Source organism: Musa acuminata, chromosome BXJ3-4 (assembly GCF_036884655.1).
Source record: "Musa acuminata AAA Group cultivar baxijiao chromosome BXJ3-4, Cavendish_Baxijiao_AAA, whole genome shotgun sequence".
In the NCBI taxonomy this organism is placed as follows: domain Eukaryota; kingdom Viridiplantae; phylum Streptophyta; class Magnoliopsida; order Zingiberales; family Musaceae; genus Musa; species Musa acuminata.
Window position 1 is genome coordinate 33,612,144 of NC_088352.1, and position 19,124 is coordinate 33,631,267.

The 19,124-nt window shown below is 38.5% G+C and overlaps 1 protein-coding gene across 1 annotated transcript; it reads left to right on the top strand.

Annotated features, from left to right (window-relative positions):
• Positions 1-15,933: 15,933 nt before the first annotated feature.
• Positions 15,934-18,615, top strand: LOC135635478 (uncharacterized). Its single transcript, XM_065146566.1, has 2 exons — positions 15,934-16,856; positions 18,158-18,615. Exons 1-2 carry the CDS (start codon positions 15,975-15,977, stop codon positions 18,461-18,463), a joined length of 1,188 nt encoding a protein of 395 aa, XP_065002638.1. The 5' UTR covers positions 15,934-15,974; the 3' UTR covers positions 18,464-18,615.
• The last annotated feature ends 509 nt before the right edge of the window (positions 18,616-19,124 follow it).

The window sequence follows — 19,124 nt, forward strand, 5'->3', positions numbered from 1 at the left end:
ATAAAATTGGAACTTGTGTATTAGGTACTTGAACAGACTTGGGTTGTAAAGTGGTGCTTGAGCTAAGTTCTCCAACCTTGCTCAACTCTATCATGCTCCCACTGTCTCTGCCAAGAATGTGTTCCTTCTCAAGGAACACCACTCTCTTAGCTATAAAGACCTTTTGGTCCTCGAGATGATAGAAATAATACTCACAAGTTTCCTTGGGGTATTCCATGAACTTACACCGCTCTGTCCTTGATTCCAATTTATCGGGGTTGTATCTTTTAACGTAGGCAAGGCAGCCCTAAATCTTGACAACCTTAAGATTGGGCTTCCTCCTTTTCCATATCTCATATAGTGTAGACACTACCAACTTAGTTGGAACTTTGTTCAGAATATAAGCTGCGGTCTCTAGGGCATATCCTCAAAATGAGATGGGCAGGTCAGTGAAACTCATCATGAACCATACCATGTCTAACAGCGTATGATTTCTCCTTTCAAATACACCATTAAGCTGAGGTATATAAGTAAGTGTCCATTGGGATAGAATCTCATGGTCCATGAGAAACTGAGTGAACTCTATACTCAACTACTCACCTCCTCGATTTAATCGAAGAGTCTTGATACTCTTTCTAGTCTGATTCTCCATTTTATTCTTATACTCTCTGAATTTCTCAAAGGCCTTGAACTTGTACTTCATTAAGTACACATGTCCATACCTTAAGAAATCATCAGTAAAGGTAATGAAGTAGGAGTAACCACCAGTGGATATCCAATAAGATAGAGACTTTGGTAGATATCTCATATCCGAACCTCTACTCATCGCAACGCCTACCATATGTGTGTGACCCTCTAGGCCAAATATCAAGCTGGTCATGAGTCATACTTGTCAAAACTTCTTCTAGCTCAGTGAATTATTATCTCCATAATAATTCACTCGATCCATCGACTACGAACGTACTATGCCACTATGTCGTAGTCCCCAGACGATACAGGGGAATCCAATCCATTGGACCTGTCTGTCCTTAGTTACTATGTACCTATAGTCCCTCATCCATCTAATATCCCAAAGATCGTATATCGGGCATGGTGCTGTCAGACCCATACGATTTCTACTCGAGTCTCGCTCTAATCGGATTCTTCCGGAGAACTCTTTCTCTCTCAATTTGAATGACCCTAGCCAGGGATTTGTTTGATCAAGAATATATGGGATATTCCTCTCATGACACTGAGAGTAGATGAATAAGGCATCATTAACCATTCAGCATTCCATAAGCGGATCAATCGGTGAACTCATTCCCCAATGAGTATATGTATTGTATTCCTAATGTCCCCACATAAGCATTTATGAGATCAACTACATCAATCATATGGATGGGTATACAACACACAAGTTTTTCCGATCATCTCGATATCCCTCTCGAGTAACCTATGACCGGGATTATTTATGATCTGTGTTTAAAAGCGAATCGATCTCATTATCGTGATCTCATCATGATCTGATTCTCATTGCACAAATCCAAGGACATCACAATATATATATATGTATATATGCAATAAGCAATATAAAGTGATAAATGTCAAAATATAATAAACAAAAAACTGTGTCAAGTCACACGTGTCATCACTCATGTGATTGGCTTGTAGGGCATATACGACTAGTATTTTTGATAATGCATTTTGAGTTAACAAATGCGTCGTCTACTTTTCAAAGTTTAATGAATAATATCTTTCGAGTTTATTTTTGTAAATTTGTTATGATTTTTGAGTTTATCTTTAGAAAGTTATTTATTATATTTGTATGTTATCTTTACCTTTTTTTTCATGAGAACATATAGCTTTATGTAATCTGAGATAGAGTATATTCGCCGTGTTGTTTCTTAAAAGGGTGTCTAAGCAATAAAAGATTAGTCAATTCCAAATTCAATTAAAGCTTTGAGGGGATTTTTGGGCTCGCTAGTTATTATCGAAAGTTTATGAAGAATTATAATATAACCAGTGCTTCTTAGACATCATTTTTTAAGAAAAATACATTTAAGTGGACAGAAAATGCTACTCAAGCTTTTATTTCTCTAAAGTATATAATGACTACTATACTTGTTCTCACTTTATTAGATTTTAATAAGTTATTCATGATTAAACTGATACTTCTGAAGCAAGTATTGTAGTTACACTAAAGCAAAAAGGCCATTCAATTGCTTATACTAGCGAGGCATTTTCCCCATCTTATTTGAGTTTCTCTGTTTTTTACAAGGAGATGTTAGTCATTGTTCATGTAATCACTAAGTAGAGACCTTACTTAATTGGTCGATGGTTTCAAATACGAACTGATCATAAAAGCCTAAAATATTTTCTTAAGTAAATAATTTCTTCTTTAGAGCAGCAAAAATAGGTCACTAAGCTATTGGGTTTTGACTACAAGATTATTTATAAGAAGGGGAGTGAGAATTTAGTTGCACATGCACTTTCTTGCCTTCGAGAGTAAGCTGAACTAAAGGCTATTTCTATTTCTACTTGTAAAATACTAGAACATATTAGGAATGAATGGTTGGATGATCCTGAAATTCAAGACATTATTAAAAAGCTAGATAAAGATCCAACTTCTATTCCTAATTATAGTTGGGATCTCATAGATTTGTGCCACAAGGATAAAATTATCTTGGTGCTAAATTCTTCTTGTTAGAACATAATTTTGAAGGAGTTTTATTTATCACATGCACCATCCTAGATTTCTTCGTACATATAAACACATCTGTCAACTTTTTTATTGGAAGGGTATTAGAAAATCATCAAAAAGTTTGTTACATAATGCAATATTTACTAGCTCCACGAAGGTAGGATAATTGCTACCTCTTGTTTATTTTAGCCTCTTTCTATTCCATATCCATGGATTTTATTGATGTACTTCCATAATTTCTAGGTAAAGCCATCATCTTTGTGGTTGTGGATCATCTTATAAAATATGCTCATTTGTGCTATACGATATTCTTATATTGTTTCTAAGTATTGCTCGTACTTTTGTGAAGAATATAGTGAAGCCATATAGAATTTTACATTCTATTATTAGTGATCGAGAATAAAGTTTTTACTAGTATCTTCTGGAATGAGCTTTTTCGCTTGTAGGGTACCTAATTGAATATCTATACTGTTTATCACTCGCAAATAGATGGACAGACTAAAGAGATGAATAGATGTCTAGAAAACTATATCAAATGTTTTACCAGTAATAAACCAAAGAAATGGATGAAATGACTTCCTTGGGCAGAATGGTAGTACAATACCACTTATCACTTTTATACTAAAATGACTCTTTTTGAAGTGGTTTATGGTTAACCTCCCATGATTGTAAAATATATTCTTCTAAGATTGATCAAGTGGATAAAGAATTACTTGATAGGGATAAGATTATTCAACTTCTAAGAGATAATCTTGTAGTCTTACCAGCTAAAATGAAGCAATAAGATGATAAGCATCATAGTGAGCGAGAGTTTGCAGTCGGCGATTGGGTTTTCCTTCGATTTCACCCTTACAAGCAAAATTCTATAAAGGTTCAATTTTTTATGAAGTTATCTCCTCGATTCATTGGGCCTTATAAGGTGTTGGAACATATTGGCTCACTTGCTTCTCGCTTGGACTTGCTAGCAAGCTCTAAGATACATTCAGTTTTTTATTTTTTTATTTTGCCTTAAAAAGAAGTTAGGTGAGGATTATGTGGTATAAAACCATTTACCAAATATTTCTTCTACCGGTGATATTCAAATCCTACCTCAAGCCATACTTGATCGAGATGCATCATAGATTTCCTATTATTGAGTTGCTTATTCAATTGGCTAATTTACTAATTGAAGATTGTTATGATCGGAGCAGCACTAAGAGGGGGGGTGAATTAGTGCAGCGGATTAAAACTTCGGTTTTAAAAAAATCTTTCGTATGATAAGAGCGGAACTTGACAAACTTAATCTTGAAGGCATATTCTTAAATATGTGCAGCAAAAGTAATAAGGAACTAAAGCATATAAGAAGGTTTGCAATAATGTAAATAGCAATAATGAAATGCAAACCAAGGATCACGCCGATTTTAGAGTGGTTCGGTCAAATGACCTACTCCACTTGCGAGGCCCCTCTTCGATGAGGCTCCCACCTTCCACTAGCAAGTCTCTTGAAATGGAAGGGTAAATACTTCTCTTACAACTCTTTACAAGCGGTTCACACTCTTACAGATTTTCGAGAAGAGATGAGGTGAACACTTGCAAATTGAAAAGAAGACAAGCTAACACTTTTCTAAGATCTTTCTCTCAAACTCTTGCTGCTCAAAAAGTTGTAATCTCAGCTAAGTTTTGAGGGGTATTTATAGGCCTCAAGAGGATTCAAATTTGGGCTCCAAAATTTGAATTCTCTTTGGTTTCCCGATGCTGGCGGTGCCACCGCCCAGCCAAGCGGTGCCACCGCCCAGCGTTCGAGTGCTGGACGGTGCAACCGCCCAGCCCAGGAGGTGTCACCGCCCAGCACTCGGGTGCTGGGCAGTGCCACCGCCTGGCTCTCCGGTTCACTTGGTTTGGCTTACTTTTAGCTCAAACCAAATCTGACTTTGGCCCCAGTTGACCCCTAACCAGGATATAGGATTATATTCTTAATCCTAATCCTAATTACAAGTGAACTACATAACAAAACACATCCTAAGCAATTTATCAACCGCGAACGTCAAGTCTTGTTCCGGCGAGCTTTCCGACGAACTTCTTCCGACGGGGTCCAAGCACGCTCCCGAACTTGTGATGACTTTAATGAGTAGCCGAGACTTCTCGGTGATCTCTGCGAACCTCCGACGATCTCTTCGGCGAACTTCCAACAGGTTCCCGATTTCTTCTCGGTTGGTTCTGGCAGCATCTCCGACGATTCTTCGGACTCTTAAACGTTCATCGAACTTGACTTCGGTATACTTGCTTTGTGTTTTCTGTTTATCGTAGTTAATCCTGCACACTTAACTCAATAATATGGATTAGATCAAATAACCCATCAATTGATTTTATCATCAAAATCCGAGATTTAACAATCTCCCCCTTTTTGATGATGACAATCAATTGATGACGGAGTTAAACATAACTCTCCCTATCTATATGCCATATTATGAGAAGATAAAAAATACTTGAATTCCATCCCATTGGATTCAAGCATAACCCGATAAGTTCTAACCGTAGAGCTTATCGTGATCCTCATTAAACAATAGTGAGTACGAAACTTCTATGAAAATCATAAGTTAAGTGAAAAGGGACGAATTTTACTACGACAGAAGATAAAGATTTTCAATATAAATTTTATGATATAGATGTAAGGCATGCTTTCAATATGATCAATCAATCTTGTGATATTTTCAAGGATTTTGCAAGGCATATAAGTCATTCATATCACACAAGTTTTTGTGATCCATATAAGTCATGCTATCATTATGGTGTAGGTCATCACTTAGTCATCACTTCTCCCCCTTTGTCATCAACAAAAAGAGGCAAGCTAGCGAATTGATGATCATAAAAAAAATTTTTAGCATTTAACAGTAAACAAGGTTCATCATTCAAATTTGCTAGAAATAGTTTATCCAAAAGAAATCATGCAGATCAAAACAGTAGTTATCTAAAAGGAAGGATCAGTTATCGTTTAATAGATGACAAACTTTGAACTTGTTGTTAAAAGCAAACAGAACAGAATAAAAAGATACATCAATTTAATCCTTAGGAGGTAATCCACAGTACTGATACATGATATCTATTTTTTCATTCATTTGTCGTAGTGTCTTCAAAATTTCAACTTGTTGATTTTGAATTTGTTCTTGCTGTGATTTGATATGAGACAGTTCCGCCATAATGCGATCTTCAGAGGAGGAAATAGGAGCTGAAGGTGTTGCGCCAAAAGGACTAGGAGGAGGAGATTCATTTCCCATAAGAATTGGTGTTTCGGGGTGTTCTATTGGTGGAGGAATTGGATCCGTCCTTCTAGGCTGCCTAACCCATATGCCATTGCTAAAGGTGCACCTAAGTCTTTTCAGCAGGTTTTTATTTATTATGTTATATCTATCATTTTGAATAGATTCTTCATCGGGTGGGATGAAAATGTCATAGGCATGAAGAAATCTAGTGATTAACCTCCCATATGGCAGCACAGTATCTTTAGCCATAATATCCTACATGTGTTGCCGAATTGAGTACCCAAAACAATTATGCTGACCGGTCATAATCCAATACATGGTACTCATCTCTATTTGACTTATTTCATCAAGATGAAATTATTTGGGGAATATGATGCTTGTGATAATGTGATGAAGAATTTTAGAGTTGAAAGGTAGTAAGTGTTCACAGCTCTTGGGTAGGAAGTCAAGGTTTGGATTTGCAAAAATTGTTTCTACGACTTCGGTATAGGTTGCTCCTATTGAGTTGACGACCCATTTACCTTTAAAATAGCATCCTCTATCTTTTTCAGTTATGCCAATTAGCTCACAAATGGTGCTGTCAAATATTCTAATGGGTGTTCCTAGAAGGTAAGTGCTTAGGCTATCATTGTCCTCATATAGGTTGGCATAGAACAATCTAACTAATCGCGGATAGATTGGTTCATCTAGTTGTAGTAGAGGTAGAGCTTCTAGGTGTGCAAAACACCTAATGGGATCTAAGTCTTCGAGTTCATCCAAATCAACGTATTTTCCCTTATGGATACCTCGTTTTTCAAATTTTGGAAAACTAAGGGCTACCTCTTTTGATCTAAAAAGATCATGGTCAAATGAATCTCCTTCAATCCTTTTTCCTTTTGATTTTTTAGGAGCCATTATCTAGACAAGATGATGATGAAATTGTGAAAAATAAGCAAGGGAAAGAGAAAGGAAAAGAGGGAATGAGATACCAAAAAGAGGGATTTCAAGTGTTACCTTATGGAGATTATGTTGAGAGATGGAAGGCTTGAACCACCAAGAATCCTTCTCCAATGCTTCTAAGAGGTAGAATGAGGGTTAGAGGAAATGGGAGAGGGTTTTGAGAGCTCTTTCTTCGGGTTGGGGGCGGTGTCACCGCCGGCCCTAACCCCTCAGGTTAATAAGGGTCGCTCGGTCGGTGCCACCGCCAAACCGAGCGGTGTCACCGCCTGGCGCCCGAGCGCTCAGGCGGTGCAACCGCTAGATCTGGCAGTGCCACCGCTGGCATCCCGTGGAGGAAAGAAAAAAAAAAAATTCTTCCTCCCCCCCCCCCCCCCCCCCCTTTTTTTTTGTTTGCTTCCCTCGAGATAATAAGTTATACTTTAATGGATCATTTTGAATTGAAGAAGAAATCAAATCCACAAAAGAAAGGAAAAGGACGAGTCATTTTTCGTGAAGCTCATTTTAGGGACAATTTAACATGCCTAATTCCCTTCTAATGAATTCAAATTGATCTTCGTTCAGAGCTTTTGTGAATATATCTGCTAATTGATGCTTTGTGTCAATGAATTCTAGAACAACATTATTGTTAAGGACATGATCGCGTATGAAATGATGCCTAACGTCGATGTGCTTAGTTCTAGAATGCTGAATTGGATTTTTAGTAAGACATATGGCACTAGTATTATCACATTTCATGGGAATATTTCTAAAGTGAATTCCATAGTCTTCTAATGTATTTTTCATCCATACAACTTGTGCACAGCATGCACTCGCAGCAATGTATTCGGCTTCCGCCGTAGATAGTGCAACTGAATTTTGTTTCTTGGAAGTCCAAGAAACAAGTGCATGTCCTAAAAATTGGCATGTTCCGGATGTACTTTTTCTATCTATTCTGCATCCGCCAAAATCGGCATCCGCATAGGCTATTAAATTAAATTTTTCAGATTTTGGATATCATAATCCTAAATTTGGAGTTCACTATTTTAACACTTTTAAGATGAGATAATTTAGGATTTGATTGAAACCTAGCACAAAGTCCTACACTAAATATAATATCCGGTCTAGTCGCGGTAAGGTAGAGTAGACTACCTATCATTCCCCTATATGTTTTTTGATCGAATTTTTCACTATTTTCATCCATATCTAACTTAGTCGCAGTACTCATAGGGGTGTTTATTGCTTTTGAATTATCAATGTTAAATCGTTTTAACAATTCTAATGTGTATTTAGATTGGTTAATAAATATACCATCCTTAAGTTGTTTGATTTGTAATCCTAAAAAGAAAGTTAATTCCCCCATTAAACTCATTTCGAATTCATGACTCATAGATTTGGCAAATGATTCACATAGTGATTCATCCGAAGAGCCAAAAATAATATCGTCAACATAAATTTGCACAATAAGAAAATTATTTTCAAAATGTTTAATAAACAATGTAGTATCAACCTTGCCTTTGGTAAAATTATTTAAAATAAGAAAGGAACTAAGCCTTTAATACCAAGCTCTAGGAGCTTGTTTCAAGCCATAGAGAGCCTTAGTCAATTTGAATACATGATTAGGAAAAAGAGTATTTTCAAATCCGGGAGGTTGTTCGACATATACTTCTTCGGAAATAAAACCATTTAAGAAGGCACTTTTGACATCCATTTGAAATAGTTTAAAATTATAACTACTAGCATAAGCAAGGAGCATCCTTATGGCTTCTAATCGAGCCACGGGAGCGAAGGTTTCTTCGTAATCGATACCTTCTTCTTGGTTGAAACCTTTGGCCACTAATCTAGCCTTGTTGAGAGAGGAAGGCAGCATTAGCACAAAAATTCTTGAAAGAGGAACGAGTTTGAATCCCTTTAGATGTATCCCCTATAATTAGCTCATTTGGATGAGCATCTATATACTTCCATTCCTTAGGTAAGGAAATTTCGAAAGAAGGTGCATCCAAGTTGCTATTTTGAGGAAGGGGTTCATTTAAATTCAAATTATCAAAACCAAGATCATCATCAAAATCATTTTTCTTAAAATTTGAGACTTCATTAAAAACTACATGAATAGACTCTTCAATTACTAAGGTTCTTTTATTAAAAACCCGAAAAGCTTTCAAAACGGAAGAGTAACCAAGAAAGATGCCTTCATCGGATTTAGCATCAAATTTTCCTAAGGCATCCCTTTCATTTAAAATAAAGCATTTACAACCGAAAACTTTAAAATAGGAAATATTTGGTTTTTTGTTATTCCATAATTCATAGGGAGTTTTTGATAAGGATGGTCTTACTAGAACTCTATTCATGATGTAGCAAGTTGTATTTACGGCTTCGGCCCAAAAATACTTAGGTAAACTATCTTCATTTAACATAGTTCTTGTCATTTCTTGTAGGTTTCTATTTTTTCTTTCAACTACTTCATTTTGTTGGGGATTTCTCGGAGTGGAGAAGTTGTGATTGTATCCATTAACTTCACAAAAATTTTGAAAGTCACGGTTTTGAAATTCGCCACCGTGATCACTCCGAATTGACGAAATCATGAAACCTTTTTTGTTTTGAGTGAGTTTACAAAATTTAGAGAAACACTTGAAACAATCACTTTTGTGAGTTAAGAAATAGGTTCAAGTGTATCTAGAGTAGTCATCCACAATCACAAAGGCATATTTGCTTCCACCTAGACTTGTTGTATCAATTGGTCCAAATAAGTCCAAATGGATCAATTGTAACGGTCTAGTGGTGCTAATTTGATTTTTTGGTTTGAAGCTTGTTTTTATTTGTTTCCCTAGTTGACATGCGTCGCATACCTTATCCTTAATAAACTTCATATTCGGAATCCCTCACCTTATCCTTAATAAACTTCATATTCGGAATCCCTCGTACTAATTCTAGAGATGAGATTTTAGATATTATTTTCATGCTTGCATGGCCTAATCTCCTATGTCAAAGCCAAGCATCATCATTTACGGCGGAGAAACACATTTCATTACTTAGTTCATCAAGATTGATGGTATAGACATTATTTTGTTTTAAAGCAATCATAGTCATGTTATGATTTAGTTTTTCAATAATGCACATATTTGATTCAAATCTAACGATATAACCTTTATCGCACAACTGACTAATGCTCAATAGATTATGTTTCAATCCATCAACTAGTAACACATCATCAATGGAAAAACTTGATGTGTTACCTATGGTTCCCTTGCCAATGATTTTGCCTTTGTTGTTGTCTCCGAAGGTGACATAGCCTTCGTCCATGCTAGTGAGCTTGGAGAATTGGGATGGATCTCCGGTCATATGCCTTGAGCATCCACTATCAAGATACCATCTCTTGCTCCTAGCATGTGATGGTGTATGTTTCTACAAGAAGGAATTATTTTTAGGTACCCCTTTACTTTTGGGTGCCTCAAAAACTAATCTAACTTGTTTATCATATTGCATAGACTTGATCATGGTTCCTTTAGGAACCCAAATCAATTTGTTCGGACTAATTTTCTTGAATGGACATTGGTAAGTTATATGTCCATATTTGCAACAAAAGTTGCAATTGCTTTGATGTTGAACATGTAAGATAGGACCTTTAACGAAGGTGGTTGGATTTTGGTGAGTACTTCTCACAAATTCGATTCCACTCCTTTTAGGAACGTGACCCTTATTTGTAAGGATCATGTTTAAGGACTTGCTACCGACCTCAAATTTCTTCAAGGTGTCCTTAAGTACTAAGTTCTCATTTTGGAGAGTTTCTAAATCATGGCATTTAACACATGGAGCTAGACAATCATGATATTCAGTTTTCAATTTATTAAAAGCACAAGTAAGACTATCATGCTCTTTTCTTAGCAATTTGTATTTTCTACTAATTGTCTTACATTCATCAAATAACTCATGGAAGGCATTTAATAAATCATGATAAGGTAAATCTGCATTAATTAAATCCGTTACCTCTTCTTCGAAGGCCATTAGGGCGTAGTGAGCAACTTGCTCGGTGTTGGACTCCTCTTCTTCGGATGTGCTTGAGTCATCCCATGTTGCCTTGAGCGCCTTCTTCTTTGGTGTTCTCTTTTTGGCGTGAGGGCAATCGTTCTTGTAGTGTCCCGGTTTTTTGCATTCATAGCAAATCACTTGGTCCTTCTTTTATTCAAATTTATTTTTTGTATTATTTTTAAATTTGTTCTTCCTTAAATATTTTTTGAATTTTTGAGTCAAAAGTGCAATGTCATTGTCACTGTCCTCATCACTTGATGTTCCTTTCAAGTGGTCTTCTTGTGATTTGAGTGTCATATCCTTCCTGTTCTTTGGAAGCGGGTTCTCGAGCTCGTCATGAGCTTGACATGTCATTTCGTAGGTCATTAGAGACCCAATGAGTTCTTCAAGAGGGAATGTTTTAAGGTCTTTGGCCTCTTGAATGGCCGTAACTTTTGGATCCCAACTTTTAGGGAGGGATCTTAAGATTTTAGTTACTAGTTCAAAGTTAGTAAAATCTTTACCAAAAGCTTTGAGTCCATTGATGACATCCGTAAATCGGGTGTACATGTCTCCGATGGACTCACTTGGTTTCATTCGGAAAAGTTCGTAAGAGTACACAAGAATGTTGATTTTGGACTCTTTCACTCGGCTAGTGCCTTCACGAGTGACCTCAAGAGTTCTCCAAATATCAAAAGCCGAATCACAAATTGAAACACGATTAAATTCGTTTTTGTCTAGTGCACAAAATAAGGCATTCATAGCCTTTGCATTTAAAGCAAAAACCTTCTTCTCCGATTCATTCCATTCGCTCATCGGAAGAGAAGATTTTTGAAATCCGTTTTCAACAATAGTCCAAAGCTCGAAATCCATAGAAATGAGGAAGATCCTCATCCGAGTCTTCCAATACGTGTAATCCGACCTATTAAACATAGGTGGACGTGTGATAGAATGGCCCTCTTGCATGCCGGAGTAAGCCATCTCTCTTGGGTATTAAACCAAATATGAGAGATAACCTCGCTCTGATACCAATTGTTATGATCGGAGCAGCACTAAGAGGGGGGGGTGAATTAGTGCAGCGGATTAAAACTTCAGTTTTTAAAAAATCTTTCGTATGATAAGAGCGGAACTTGACAAGCTTAACTTGAAGGCGTATTCTTAAATATGCGCAGCAAAAGTAATAAGGAACTAAAGCATATAAGAAGGTTTGCAATAATGTAAATAGCAATAATGAAATGCAAACCAAGGATCACGCCGATTTTAGAGTGGTTCGGTCAAATGACCTACTCCACTTGCGAGGCCCCTCTTCGATGAGGCTCCCACATTTCACTAGCAAGTCTCTTGAAATGGAAGGGTAAATACCCCTCTTACAACTCTTTACAAGCGGTTCACACTCTTACATATTTTCGAGAAGAGATGAGGTGAACACTAGCAAATTGAAAAGAAGACAAGCTAACACTTTTCTAAGATCTTTCTCTAAAACTCTTGCTGCCCAAAAAGTTGTAATCTCAGCTGAGTTTTGAGGGGTATTTATAGGCCTCAAGAGGATTCAAATTTGGGCTCCAAAATTTGAATTCTCTTTGGTTTCCCGATGCTGGCGGTGCCACCGCCCAGCCAAGCGGTGCCACCGCCCAATGTTCGAGTGCTGGACGGTGCAACCGCCCAGCCTAGGAGGTGTCACCGCCCAGCACTCGGGTGCTGGGCGGTGCCATCGCCTGGCTCTCCGGTTTACTTGGTTTGGCTTACTTTTAGCTCAAATCAAATCTGACTTTGGCCCCAGTTGGCCCCTAACCAGGATATAGGATTATCTTCTTAATCCTAATCCTAATTACAAGTGAACTACATAACAAAACACATCCTAAGCAATTTATCAACCGCGAACGTCAAGTCTTGTTCCGGCGAGCTTTTCGACGAACTTCTTCCGACGGGGTCCAAGCACGCTCCCGAACTTGTGATGACTTTAATGAGTAGCCGAGACTTCTTGGTGATCTCCGCGAACCTCCGACGATCTCTTCGGCGAACTTCCAACAGGTTCCCGATTTCTTCTCGGTTGGTTCCGGCAGCATCTCCGACGATTCTTCGGACTCTTAAACGTTCATCGAACTTGACTCCGGTATACTTGCTTTGTGTTTTCTGTTTATCGTAGTTAATCCTGCACACTTAACTCAATAATATGGATTAGATCAAATAACCCATCAATTGATTTTATCATCAAAATCCGAGATTTAACAAAGATGTCACTTTCGAGTCTTACAAAGTATTGGAGAAGAAATTTTCAAAATTTGTTATTGCTTAGCCTTGAGAACAAGGCTATTTTGGAGAGGTGAAAAATGTTAGGATTCCTTAATTTTAGGAGCTCTTAATTTTAGAGATTTAATATTAATCTTTATTATCTTATTTATTTTTTTATAGTTATGGTGGAAGTTTTTTTTTTTTTTTTTTTTTTTTTTTTTTTTTTTTTTGAGAACTAGACAACAATTGATGCCATTTTCAGATACCACATATGTCGGTGATGCATTAGAATGATATTTGGTGAAATAAACTTATTATATCTTGGTTGACAGGTGATGAAGAATCATTCAATTTTATAAAGAAAATTTATTCTAGATAAATAAATCAATAAAAAGTTATCAATTAACTGACCTTGAATATCTAAAAATTATATTGAAAATTGAAGAGTCTTATAGTCATTCTAAGTGTTAACCTAGGCACTGTACTAAGTGCACTCTTTACTATTTAAGTATTCTAAAAGTTATATTTTGAAATTATAAGAGGTATGCATGTTTCTTAGGAGATTATAATTTCTTAGGAAATTATAGGTCTCGTAAACCCCTATAAAATAAATATTGGAGATTATCAACATATCAAACACTTTACATTTGAATGAAGAAAAGTTTACATCTTCTCTCTTCTACTCTCTTACACTCTTCTCTTGCTTTCTCTCTATTTCTCTCTTCTCTCTATTCTGTTCTACATTAACAGGGTTATTGGTTGAATGAATCAAACTTCATGATCTTTCTCTTGTACTAAGTTCAAGTTGTGCAACATGATTGATATGTTATGCTTTTTGGACCGTATATGTGAATTATCAAACCCGTGTAAACTTCAAAAGTATATAGTAATCTTTATAGACATGCGATTAGAGCAGTTTTTGGATCCACACTGTGCATTTACAATATAACTGCAGCTTTTTGGGCACCTTAGTTGATTTTAAAATATGATCTAAAGGGAACGAATTTAGGATACATAATAATAGCAAATGGTGCAAAGATTTCCAATGACCAGCAACTTCCTTCACAAAAGTTTGCACCTTATTGTTGCAGGTAGGCTTAGTAGATGCAGTTGAACCTGTTCTAACCAGTGCTTGGAAATTATGATTGAAGAGCACATTGCAGACACTGGGAAATGAATCTGGAAATAACACATGGGTAAGGCGGCCACAAAAAGGGCCAGATCTAAGAGTGACACCTGCACGTAATGTCCAGCTGACTGTCCCTCATTGATCAGCTGGTGAAGGAGAAAAAAATAGTTGCATTCATCAAAGGATCAGGGAGTGCTACACTCTGTGGTTTTTGAATCCATCGATGTGCTGGATGAGGAATGCAACCACGGGTTGAGGGAAACACTGGAGAACTATAGCAACTGGCCTACATTCCCACAGGTCTTTGTCAACGGGGAGCTCGTGGGTGGATGTGATATTATTTCCTCCATGGCAGAGAAGGGGGAGCTTGCCTCACTTCTCCACAAGTAATATGGTCTCCCGAGCTGAACATTCTTGTTATTTAAGCTCTTTCAACATTTCAGATGTAATCATTAGGTGTAGATAGATAGACCCAAGGATGGTCTGAATAATATAACTTGCATTAGGAGATTGAGTTCTTCATCTAATGATCGATCAGCTTCGTCTTTTCCAAATTTGTGATGGAAACCTGAGTCTCAACATCTGATCTTGCTGAGTTTCAGGGCAGAAGAAAAGTCCGCAGCCTAAATTGAGAGAATAAGCAAACGCAGAATACATTGTCTTTGTGCTTATTTTATCCCGGATTGACAGTAACAAGAGCAACTTTCCCAGGGATGTAATCCATGGTGCAATATCTGTGGAACACACACATTTGCACATCTTTGGAAGCTGCTCCAGTGTGCCTGTAGAGTGTTAAGAGCATCCATGAAACGACAATCTGAGTGGTATCACTTCCGTGGATGAGCATTTCTGCAAGCATAAGATGTGCAGATATCGACCAATGTTCTGAGGAACATACATGGCCCCCCATGTTCTGTGCTTCCAAGAAGACGACCCTCCTCTTTAATAGGCTGATAACAAGGGAACGGTTGGCCTCGATAGACACACGGTTGCGTCATCCTCATCCCTCTCCCCCACTTGCCGTCTCTCCACTCTGACTTATACGTCGCAAACACAAGCATCAAAAGCTGCTGCTCTTTTCGTTTATTGCCTACCACCTTCACATTTCAGAAAAAGATGGCACCGTGGTGGGGACAAAGTGGAACTCATCTGAAACCTTCGTGTCAAGTGAAGCATGCGGAGATCATTACAAGAGCCAATAACTATAAAACTTTGATTCCTTTTTCTTGGAGCACTTGTTATTGTCTTTCGCCACGCTACTCTGCATTACTGGATCACTGACCTTTCACAGAAGTCAGATTGGCTCGCTTACGTTTCCTCCTCCCAAGCGTCACCCAGCTGGCCGCGCCGCCTTGCAATCCGGGCATTAGAATTCCCGTCAAGAGCCTAAACGCCGCCGCATGCAACTTGTAACACGAACAGAAGTACCACAAAAGTCACCGTGTCAGAAAATAAATGGTATTTTGTGATGAGGATCAAAGATTACTGCCCGGATGCCACCCCGATTCGACCCGTTAATTCGGTTCGGTTAAGCCGGGGAAAAATCGAATCAGAAAATAGACCAATTCCCGAATGTGTTAGATTTTATGCACTGTGAAACAAAAGGAAAACCGAGGAGATTAAGATTGGTCTTGGTCTACAAAACCAATTGGTTCGGTTTGGGTTGAACCCGACCGGCTTGCCCAGAACTCTCTTAAGCTGTTCCGCGAGTAAGCATACATTGATCTCCTCCTCTCTTTCGTTAAGTAGCCAAAAAGAAACACTATCTCGAGAAAAGTCTGACCGTTCCCTCCAAATGGCGTCGTCCTCTACCATCACCACCTCCGCTTCCGCCTCGTCCTCCTCTGTCGGTGACGATCACCACCATAGCTTTGGCGACGCAGCCATCCCATCGCCTCCTCCTCCGACGCCGTCGAACCAATCGCTGGCCAACTCCCTTCCCGCCGACGCCGACGCCGCTCTCTCCCGCCTCCTCCACCAGCTTCTCGCTACTCCAACCCTCTCTCGCCCATCGCCGCGTCGCCGTTCCCCGCATCCGGCTTCTCCGCCTGTCATATCCTTCGATCAGCCGCTGCGAAGCGACCTCCTCCTCTCCGCCGCATCCGACTTCGGGTTCTTCCACCTCGCCGGCCACGGTGTCCCCTCCGACCTCGCCTACTCGGCCGTAGCAGATTCTCGGTCCCTCCTCCAATCTCAATGGCTCCCGGTCAACAATCTCTTATCTCTAGGCCTCAACCACGACGACTGCGACGGTGATAGCCTCGACCACGATGATCAGGATCGGATTTTGATGTTAGATACCAGCGAAAACGGGGACGCGGGCGGGTTTGCATCTTTTCCAGCGTTGCAAGAGTTCAGCAAATGCTTGGAGAAGGTGGGATTGGGGGTGGTACAGATGCTCTCGTCCATGGAAAGGGGGTTTTGTGAAAACCCCTTCGAGAAGCGGAATTATACGCCAAGGTGTTTGTTGTGGATCTCTTCTCACCACGATTGTAGCAATACGGGCAAACTTGCCTCTCAGATGGGGAACTGCAAGTGCTACCCGTACGTGGTGGGGCTTCAGTACGAAATGAATTGGTGGAGGCAGCCCTGTTACGCTATCGGTGACTCAGGTGAGCGGATCTGCATCGCTCCCATCGCCGATTCTATACTTGTTACACTCGGGGACATTGCTCAGGTGAGTTTCTTGGCTGCCAATCCCCTTCTCCTACTACAGTTAACCATCTTGAAGTCAGAACTAAATCGAATGCTTTTAGATAGGTGTGACAATTGATTGCTATGACGACTAGTGTTGCACTTACTATATATACCACCTTTTTTTTTTTCCTTTTTTTTTTTTGCTGAAAATAATCCCTTGCTATGACTCGAGAATAGGCAGCATCTGTTGCTGACAGCTGAACTGCACTATACTGGCAGCCTGTTGACTTCTTTCCATGTGAGATAGCCATCAAAGGATTTGTTATCCTGTAGAGTAGAAAACTGAGACCCCATGAGGGTTTCATCCACATTCAGATTCATTCTTTTAGTCATGAAAGATGGCATGTTTGAATTCAATTTAAGAAGCGCACATTCGTTGTTCTCAACAATCACGATTGAGAACTTGATAGCTTTTGAAATAAAAGACAACAGCTTAGCCTTATTCTACCTGAATTTAATGTAGACCCTGGTTGAAGAATAACAATCTGACTCAGGCTGAACTCATCTCATCAGGAACTCGTTTTAATTGTCTTTGAAGGTCTGGTGTTAAGTACACATTAGATGCTTTTGACAGCTGAACTGCACTACACGGGCAGCCTATATTGACTTCTTTCCATGTGAGACATGCTTGACAAACATCAAAGGATTAGTTATGCAGTAGAGCAGAAAATTGAGATCCCACAAGGGTTTCATCCACATTCAAATTCTTTCTTATGGTCACGAAAGATGTCACATTTGAATTCAATTTAAGAAGCGTGCATTAGTTGTTCTCATCAATCACAATTGAGAACTTGATAGCTTTTTAGAGAAAAGAGAACAGCTAAGCCTAGATTCTAGCTGAACTTAATATAGACCCTTGCCGAAGAAAATGACTCAGGTTGAACAGATCTCATAGGAACTCATTTTAATTGTCTTTGAAGATCTGGTGTCAAGTTCATATTAGTCTGTTCTAGTTTCTGCCTGCATGCTTAAGAGTTAAGAGCAACCTACAAAACAGTGTCAATTGTCTTTGAAGATCTGTTGTCAAGTTCATATTAGTCTGGTCTAGTTTCTGCCTGCATGCTTAAGAGTTAAGAGCAACCTACAAAACAGTGTCAATTGATTCTAGTGGACATATTATCTACCAATGTGTTGTCTTGTGTTTATTGTTAGGTAAACCAAATGCATTTGTAGCTAAGCACGATGAAAACTTGTGAGCTTAACTTCAAAGGCTAGGATAAAATTGCAGTTTGTATCTTGATGCATATTTCTAACTTGCTGTGACAATTTACTCGTCCTAAGGTTTGGAGCAACGGAAGGTTTAAGAAGGTGAGGAGCAGGCCTCAAACGCCTTCCTTGCCCTTTGATGGCCGTGATGGTTCTGGCTGCATATCTGTGACGGTGCTGGTGACCATTCCACTTGATAGTGTTATCTCCCCCCTAATGCCTTTATCAGTAGATGGCTGTGTCACCGACATTGGTGATGAAGGTGATGACGATGATGATGATGGAAAGAGGTTTCATGCCTTTTGTTTGGAAGAATATGCATGGAGAGTCTACAATGAACGCCTCCCTTTGAAAGATCCGCTGCTGAGATACTGGATGTAATATCGTCCTACTCTGTACTTGTTTCCCCGATTCTCTGTGACTGTTGTCCCCATGGTAGTTCTTCTAGTGTTGTCAGCTTGCTCGGTATGTTTGTAGAATTGAGATCTTTTGGTTTTGTGCTGTTGGTTCAGAATCTTGAAATTTTTATGTTAGATTGGCTGGTTTTTTTCTCCTTGAATTCATGATGGTATATTGCAAAAGAAACGTTGGACAACGTCAGATTTCAAGGAGTGGGGTGTCAAAATTTTCTTTAGTATCTGTGATTCAAAATTGATAGATAAAAGCTCAGCTATTGAATTTTGGATGTCGTATCTTTACTTGGTTCTTTTCTCATCATATATGAACGAGAGGAAAGAAAAATGATTACTTTTTTTTTTTGGGTTTTTGATGGGAGGTATCCCTTTTTCATATTTTTCAGCAAGCATATCCATTTTTTCATAATCCTTGAAAATTTCTCAGTTTTTCCATCCAAACATCCTGAAAAATATTTTATAATTTTGACACTAATCCTGAAATTCTCTCTTTTTCCATCCAATCATCCTTGAAAAAAACCATCAAGTTATAATATTTTTAAAGCTTATTAAAGTATTTATGGTATTTTCATCATAACAATGTAAAAACATTGTGATGAAAGCAAATGGATTCAAAATAAAATGAATCA